Source organism: Rhamphochromis sp. 'chilingali' (genome assembly GCF_963969265.1).
Source record: "Rhamphochromis sp. 'chilingali' genome assembly, chromosome: 21".
Classification (NCBI taxonomy): Eukaryota; Metazoa; Chordata; class Actinopteri; order Cichliformes; family Cichlidae; genus Rhamphochromis; species Rhamphochromis sp. 'chilingali'.
In genome coordinates this window covers 18,490,170-18,499,240 of record NC_137949.1, presented here as the reverse complement: position 1 = coordinate 18,499,240, position 9,071 = coordinate 18,490,170, and the positions used below count along the sequence as shown (strand labels likewise).

The window sequence follows — 9,071 nt, the reverse complement described above, 5'->3', positions numbered from 1 at the left end:
ATAATTTCTTCAGACAGTCTTCAGTTCTCCAGACTTCTTGAAGGACAGTCAAAACCCTTTTTTGGATGTGGACAGCCTTTTGCTCCATTCTGTTTAAAGATGATCCCACACTGCTTCAATAATGTTGATGCCCAGGCTGTGGGAAAGCCAGTCTATGTCTGATAGGGTTCCACTATGTGTTTTCCTATCCAGGTATGCTCTTACACTGGCAGTGTGTTTGGGATCATTGTCATGCTGAAATATGAAGTCGCTGCTTATCAGATGCTTTCCAGATGGTGGCATGGTGGTTCAAAATGTGACTGTACTTTTCTGTATTCAAAATTCCATCAACTGTAACAAGATCCTCAACACCACTGAATGAAGTGGAGCTCCAAACCACAACACTCTGTGTGAGCCTCCACTCTGTTTATGGGCACTGTTGTACCTCACTCTTTGCTTGTGGTGCACAACAATGATGATTTCGACCAAAAACTTCACTTCTGGATTCATCACTCTATTAGACCTGTTGCCACAAATTTTCAGTCCAGTTCTTCCTTAATTTGGCGTATCTCAGACTTTCTCCTTGTTTACCCTTCTCCAAATGATTTCTTGACACCCACCCTTCCACTGCAACCATTTGTCTGGTCTTGTGCCAGGTCTTTGCCGTCTTTCCTGTTTCTGAAGGACATGACCTTCAGATACCGTTTGTCTGCAGTTTTGTCAAACTTTTTAAGGATACATTGCTCACCAAGTTAGGATATGCTGAGTTTTCAGCTAACAACTCTTTGGAAACCATCTTTTTGGTGTGAAAATACTTGTTTGTTTGTCAAACCGTGTTATCACATCATCCTTCTGTTCATCCATTGTGTTCTTCATAGCCCGCAGAATTTTGATTCTGTTCATCTGAACGTATCGTATTCAATCCTCAAATACTTTTAAACTGAGTGTTGTGCAGAAGATCTGTGAAGGTTCCATTTCTGTTGCTTTGTGGCTCAAACAATGTGACAGAGAAGAGCCAGTCTCTGTTTTTCCTTCTAATTCATTTATTAAAAGATTATTTTTTGTACATAGTGTTAAATACAATCTCTCAGAATTCTGAAACCAACACAGTTTTTGATTCATGTCCATTTAAAAGACCACCGAGACAATATCACTCTGTAATTACTTTAAAACTCAATGCTAACCATCTTGATTTGGAAACAATATAGAAGAAATTAGAGGAAATGTCTTTTAATTCATAGCATATTTGTGCAAAACAGGGAGAGGTCCCAGAGCCCATATTCCAGCAGCTTCCTTACATTAAAGGCCAATGAAAACATCTTTAAATACCCAACCATAAAACTCAGGCCTTCTATCTTCCATCAGGACGACCATGCATTTCTGGTGTGTAGGTCAGAAGAACAATCATGACCCACAGGTGCAGTACCGCCTGCAAAGAAAGAAAAAAGATCATGAATAAACTATAGATGTTACAGACCACTTTACCAGCTACTGAGCACTCTCTCATTGAACAAAGGGTTCATATCATTTCAATACTAACACTGACCATGTACAGGATGACAAAAACTCTGGCCATTGGGTAGCGCCTCAGAAAGATTCCCAGTCTTATGCTGTTAGAAATAAAAGTATTGGTCACAGTGAACAGTTTTTCACTTGTAAAACAATGGAACTGTTGCACAGTAAAACGGTGAACAGTGAAAGCTTACCTGAAGCGGTCAATTGTGCTGGCTGCCTTACGTACTTTTCCATACACTCCTGGACTGTCCTGGTCACTGAAGAGCACAGGTGTGTTTCTTTGTCTTGCCCCTGACAGTCCAAAACAGAGAAATGTAAATGCATATATTATATATTAGGTTTTTTTTAAATAAAACAACTGTTCAAAACAGGTCTCATTTACCAAAACAAAAAGAAAATGACAGCTTCTCCTACCTGCTCCCTCTAAACCGCTCATGTTGATTGCCGGCCCTCCACTTTGTCCTCCCTGAGTATTCTTCAGCTGCTGCTCCAAGCGCTCCAGCTGAAAGACGAGGGAGTTTTTTTCCGTGCCAAGAGCTTCCACCATTGTCTGCTTCTGGATCAGTGTCTCCGTCAGCTGGTGGAGCCGGTTCTCCAGCTCTGTTTGGCTGTTGCTGAGTGTCTTGTTGGTCAACTGCAAAAGGAAATTCATCAGACATTATTATTCAGTGGTTTTAATAGACACAAAGCAAATGTTCCCTAAGTTCTGATCTGGGAAGGAGACTCCTCAATTTTTTTGTATAACTTTAAGGTACTGACCTGGTTCCTGAGTTTTTGGATTTCATCTTCTCTGTCTTTGATTCGACTCTGCAGAGTGGTTTTGGCTCGATGGTGCTCTTCCTCAAGGTACTGAAGCTCCTATAGGCACAAAGATTAAGTTAGTCAAAACAACAGCTTGTGCACAGCTTTTATCATTTTTAGCCTATTATTATTATTGTAACTCTCTTTTACCTGTTTGTAGCGCTCCACCTCAGCCTCTACCTCCTGCTTTGCTCTGTTCTGTAAGGTCTGCTGCTCCTGTAACTGCGCCTGCTGCTCCCTCCACGTCTCTGCCTCTGCCAGCGCCTGATTCTCCAAATCCTGTAAGCAAAAATTCAACCTCCACTGAATTACTGGCCTCTCTCGCTAGTAAGTAATTTTGCTTTTTCCTACTGCATATAGTATCTCACCTGTATTTCAGTCCTCAGAGTGAGAACTTGCCCCTGCAGTTTTTGGATCTCCTCCCTCTGCAGGTCCTTTTCATGACGTAGCTCCTCAAGCTCCAGAGCCATGGTCCCACTGCCGTCCAGGGTGTCTAGACCAGATCCCTCCTTCAGACTGCTGATCAACTTCTCTTTGGACTAAACAAACATTTAAAAGTATTAAATAAAAGTTCAAACATATAATAATGAGATTTACTCCACTTTACTCCAGGGTAAAGCTTTCAATGAAATCATTTTTCGGGAGAGCCTCCACAAGCCTTACTTGTAGGATGCGTGAAGCTTTTTGCTTATAGTCTTGTAACTCTTGCTTGGCAGACTCAGCTGCAGCTTTGGCACTTTTTAATTGGTGTTGGAAGTCGTCGACCTTGAACTTCTCCTCTGCTGCTCGCCGCTCAGCTGCAGTCACTGTTTCTGCAAGGGTTTGCCTCTCGGCCTCCAATTTAGAGAGCCGGCCAGCATATTCAGTCTACACAAGAACAGAGAGTTAAGTCTCATCATTTCCATATGACCAGTCTATATTTAACCGTTGTAAATACAGAAAATGAATGGCATCATGTGCACCTGCATCTGCCGGTAGCTGTCCTGTTCTCTTCTGAGCGCCAGTTCAGCCTCTCGCAGCCTCTCCTGTAAGGTTTCCAGAGCTTGGGACTGCATGCTGTTCCCTTCTGTGTGGTCTTGCATAATTCTAAAAAAATCAAACAAGACAAGAAAATGCTATCTAAATCAGTTCTTTATAAGTTTAGTGTAATTTCTATTTAAGACTTTGGCTCCAAAAGCATACTTTGACTTTTCCTTCTGTGCCTCCTCTAATGCAGCACTGCGGGATTTTAGAAGCTGATCGGCTTCATCGAGTCTGATTTTTAGGACTGCAAGCTGACCATCTTTGGCTGAGAGAGCTTCTGTTAGGTCATCGACTTGTGACCGAAGTTCTCGTAACGTTCGGTCAGTCTGGGACTGCTCCGAGTTCCATTTGTCTGCACGTAGACGGGCCTGGTTTAGCTCTAAGAGAGAAAAAAACAAATTAAATCATAGGAAGAGGTGTAGCCAGGTGAATGTGTGCCATTTTCGGGTTTCAGTATTGGCTTTTTTTTGCTAACCATCTTGTAAGTCTTTTGCTCTCTGGATAACTGAAGCCATCTCTTGATTCAGGGAGGCCACCTCACTGCGCAGCAACTGGTTCTCTAGACGCAGGCTGGACAGGATCTGGTTCTGTGGTTCTTCTGTTGGTGGAGGAGGCTCTTGCCTGCTGGACTCCAGAGGGACAGCCAAGCTTGAGTCTGAACTCTCAGGTGTATCTGTGGTGGCCAGGCAAAATGGTAAATGGTAAATGGCCTGTATTTATATAGCGCTTTACTAGTCCCTAAGGACCCCAAAGCGCTTTACATATCCAGTCATCCACCCATTCACACACACATTCACACACTGGTGATGGCAAGCTACATTGTAGTCACAGCCACCCTGGGGCGCACTGACAGAGGCGAGGCTGCCGGACACTGGCGCCACCGGGCCCTCTGACCACCACCAGTAGGCAACGGGTGAAGTGTCTTGCCCAAGGACACAACGACCGAGACTGTCCAAGCCGGGGCTCGAACTGGCTTGGACAGTTACAAGAGTAAAGAGAAAACAGCATTTACAGATATAAGTGTGGTAGCTCTTATGTTATACTTCTAAACAGCAACAAACTGGCATAATAAAGCATTAATATAAAATTATCTTATTTCATACCATTGTACTTTAAGGTTCCCTGTCAAGTTTTGGACACCAAGTGGGTTAATTCTTTAGTGGGACGTGGTAAATTTACCATTTTAAAAAGGAGTCCCACAAGGTTCAGTATTAGGTCCCATGTGGTTCATATTAACAATATTGCACCCTCTCTCTATAAGAAAATATACCATCCATCTTTATTCAGATGCTACAGTTCTGTACTGTATTAATAATATTCTTTACTCAGCCACTGAAATCCAACAGCAAGTCTTTCTAAATTGCAAGAACCACATAACTTGAAATTAGCTTTGAAAGCAAACAAGTTATCAAGAGCTTATGAGAGATTATGGAGACTATCTGTAAGTACACCTCTGACTCCATTCTTAAACCCCCTTAATTAATTTCAGCTCTTCAACCAAAGATTTACTAATAAAAACATTGATTCTTGTTTTTACTGGGTTTCATATAGAAAAAGCTGAGTTATGACTGTGGCACAGTAGTCACTGGTTTTCATTCACTTTCTTTAAAGACCTTTATTTTGTTGTAAAATATTTTTATCCCTTCAAGCAATTGACTATTTCAATATGCAATTACAAACCAGAATGTTCTTGAAGGTAACTTTTATCTTACCAAGTGACTAATTATTAGTTCCTTTTCATGTGTTTATTCACTCCATTTTCACTGTACTCTTTAAATCTTTGCAAATTAGAGCATGCTATCACTGATTTATTTAAACAAAGGCTGCTTTCATGTGCACCTGCACATAATTTTTCTCTCATAGTCATGAGAGCCTATCAGTAGAAGTAATGTGACAAAAATGCACTGATGCGCCAATAAAGGTGAAGAAGAAGTTAAAAAAAAAAGTGTCTTAACTGTAAGCTGAAATTTTCTTCTCCTGTGAATAAAGTTTATTGTTTATAAAATGTTTGAGTGTTGTTAATTAGTCAGACAGTGCGCTGTTGGCTTTGCTCATACCTTGGCCTTGCTCTTTAGCAGAGTTCTCCTCTGTTTTGATGCTGTGAGCAGATAATGAGCTCATGCTTGAAGCTCTTGATACACCCCGGGTGGAAGGGGGTGTGGAGGGGACTGATGGGGTTGTATGAGAAGTGGTGGAAGCGGGAAATGTTGGGTTTTGGGCCTCTACCACTTTTACAAGGTCCTTTCTTGAATCTCTCCGATTGCTGACTTGAGGCTCAGAGCTATTCAGAAAATCAAAGAGCATGTCATCGTCCACATTCTGCTCACTCTTTTTGGGCCTCACAAACCCAGATGAAGTCTTGCCAGTGTTGGGGGCGCTGCTACCAGAGCCCAAGGGTGTACTGGTCACGTTGGCAGACCCAGCCAGCATGGTTGCATTAGATTTCTTGATGTTGCCAGCTGCAGCAGAGATGTAGCCCTGGGCATCATGAGAGGATGCATAGGTATGATGTGTCACAGCTGGGTTGGTCTTGTAACCTGCAGAATTGTAGTCCGTTTTAGCAGTGGATTCTTCTCCATAGGCTATTGAGAAGGAGGAGGATTTTTCCTGGCCTTTACTCAGGGCAGTAGCAGCTCCCTGGTCCACTTTATTAAGGAAGTCTTCAGCTTTCCCAGCCAAGTCAGTAAACCAAGACATTTTGCAACCTAGCGATAGAGACAAACAGCAACATGTAAAGATTTATTTGACGGATAATATATTTATTTACTTTCCAAGTTCTTGGATTTCTATTTAACAACATAAGGAAGGTCAGTGGTGGAGTAACGGTCACTATGTCAATGACAGACGCTAAATCTAGACACGCAGTTTAACTGTAAATAGCATTTCACCTCCCCTCATCATTATCACCACTGAGATACCATCCAGTGAGGCCTTCAGTTTCGAAAGCTCAGGATACACTGCCTAACTGTACCTGTGCATGACAGAGCTACTTCTGGTGTGGCTACTATCAGCCCAGGTAACCATAGCAGATCTTCTGCCTTCATCCCCCTCTTTCTCTAAGGCTACGTTCACACTGCAAGTCTTAATGCCCAATTCCGATTTTTTGATCAAATCCGATTTTTTTGGTCTGCTTGTTCACACTACAAATAAAATGTGACAGCAAACACGCTCTAGTGTGAACCCTCAAAGCGGCCCGCATGGGCAAAAGAAGATGTCACACACAACGCGCTCTGTTTAGACCCAGACCAAACAGTATTGTTTGACTGATGGACCTTAATATAAAGACTTGTTTTGGACTTTACATTTCCCAATTTTGCTTTAAGTTATAAAGTTATTTTATTATTTACATATGGCCTAATAATTATCCTTATTGCTGTTTTAGAGAGGAGCGGTGCTTCAAAGGATAGTTGCAGATTTCTGTCAGAATCTGCAGATTATACAGTACAAATAAAATGTTCACATTTCTCCAACGTTGTCTTCCCAACAGTTTCACTAACATCTACACTGGATGGCCAGGAAGCGTTCACATTGTCTTCTCGGGCGCTGATAATTGGCGTCTGTCTTGTTCAGTGACGTAAAAGACAGATTTATTGTCTGCCGGTCTGATTTTTAGGACTGCAAGCTGACCGTCTTTGGCTGAGAGAGCTTCTGTTAGGTCATCGACTTGTGACCGAAGTTCTCGTAACGTTCGGTCAGTCTGGGACTGCTCCGACATGACCATTAAAACAGCAGTCGCTTTCTAAAACATCAGATATGTATCGGATTCAGTATCACATGCGAAAGTGACCCAGGTCGGATTTGTGCTGTTCACACTGTCATACCATGATCGCATATGGGTCGCATAGGGTCAAAAAAGTCGGATTTGATGCGCTTCCGCCTGCAGTATGAACGTAGCCTAACAGTCTCCTCTGTTACATCACACCACTGTATGCCCTCCTTCATTAGATCTATAATTCTACTCTGATGTCTTCCTGTAGACTACAGGAAGAGCAGAGCAAACCCCCTCCCCCTGGCTGTCAACAAAGGCTGTGTAGAGAGGGTTTCTCAGAACCTTTATTGCTGACAACCTCACCTGGTCTGCTAACACAACAGCTGCAGGTAAGACAGCTCAGTGGCGCATTCGCTTAATAAGGTTCCTGAAGAATAACTGTCACGGATGAGAAACTACTTTTGGTAACACTGCAATATGCCAACTGCTTTGCAGCAGCTATACATGTTATCCACAGGGTTATAAAGACAACAGAAAAGATCAATGCCTGTGCTCTTCCCTTTCTCAAAGCAACTGCAAAAGCAAGAATCCACTCAAGAGGGTCAAAACAGCTCTCACCCTGGGCACTTGCTGTTTGACCTGTTGCCCTCTAGTAGGCACTACTGATCCAACAAAGCAAATGCAGGCAGTTTTGGGTTTTGTTTTTTTTAATCCAAGTGCATATTGTCCAAAATAAATGTGGCAATAAATGCATTCTGAGGATAGCATTGAAACTAGACAGGACCGAGCTAGATGGGAAGAAAAACTGCGAATTGATCCATATTAAATAAACAGGATCGCAGCAACAAATTGTAGACAGTTAAAGTTGGGACTCTTCCAGCTTTGTGAGCAGCCTCTCAAGTTCGACTCAGGACTAAAACGGTCCCTGCGACAAATGCTGCACAGCTAGCATGCTATAACAAAAAACTAAGCAGCGAAATTTAATCAGCTATAATTTTTAACGACACCACGCTTTTTTTTTGTAAAACGTAAATGAACAAATGGGGGGTTATTGGTTGTGTTTTAACTCTAACGTTATCGTAAAACGATGTAAACACAGTTGTTCAGGATCAACTCCATCGGTGCTGCGGCTAACAGGCTAGCTGGCTGTTAAAGGAAACATTTAAAGGTACCGTTTGACAAGAGGTATCAGTCTCAGGGTGTCTCCAGTCACCTGGCTGCCGCCGAGGTTAAACAGATCAGAGTGAAAGAATAAAACTGCTTGGAAAACAAAGTCAAATATCATCATCTGTCAAGGAGGATGTTGGTGATCCTCTCAATACGTGGACCAGGAAGCGCTGCAAATAAGGACCCGACAACAGAGCGCCCTGAGAAAAGCCTGATCGAAAATTAACCAACGGTGTTTCCAAAGCGCAGAACTCACCTCTGTTAAGGACTTTACTTTACTGTAAATAAAAATAAATTAATGGAGAACAACAACAACAGCAACAATAATACTAAGAAGAAGGAGGCGGAGGAGAAGACCTGACCAACTGGTAAGTTGTTTACTGTATTTTTTAAAGAAAATTAAACATAGTTTTTAAGTTTAAATATGATCCTATTTTAATTAATATTCGGATAAACACGTATAAAGTACTCATCTTTGGATAAAAGCTTGCCGTTTGAAACAAATGAAGCTAAACACTGGGAAAACTACTATAAAATAAAAAATAAGAAATAAATTACAGACTATGGCCAGAGTACTTTATTTTGTTAAGACAATCGAGATATTATTGAAGTGCAGACTTTCAGTTTTATTTCAAGGGGTTTACCAAAAGTTTTATCAATTTTGTAGATTGTACCTCATTTTCAGAAGACCAAAAGTATTTAAGATATTAAAAAATAATTGCTTGTTTGTTTGTTTGCTTTAGTCCACTAACCTTAATTATGGAACACATGGACGTTGCCAAGTAGATGTTCTGCTAACCCTTTACTACTGTCACCTTCCAGTCCTTGTGACACTTTCCGTATTCAGTTTTTAATTTTTTTTGCTGTATGCAGCTGT

General features: G+C 41.6%; 1 protein-coding gene across 1 annotated transcript; it reads right to left on the bottom strand.

The window, feature by feature from the left end:
• Positions 1-1,000: 1,000 nt before the first annotated feature.
• Positions 1,001-8,369, bottom strand: golga5 (golgin A5). Its single transcript, XM_080871730.1, has 13 exons — positions 8,200-8,369; positions 5,376-6,023; positions 3,794-3,991; positions 3,478-3,697; positions 3,258-3,381; positions 2,959-3,162; positions 2,664-2,834; positions 2,446-2,574; positions 2,254-2,352; positions 1,909-2,128; positions 1,686-1,785; positions 1,526-1,589; positions 1,001-1,408 (listed from the first exon to the last, which is right to left on the bottom strand). Exons 2-13 carry the CDS (start codon positions 6,013-6,015, stop codon positions 1,331-1,333), a joined length of 2,247 nt encoding a protein of 748 aa, XP_080727856.1. The 5' UTR covers positions 6,016-6,023; positions 8,200-8,369; the 3' UTR covers positions 1,001-1,330.
• Between the last annotated feature and the right edge of the window lie 702 nt (positions 8,370-9,071).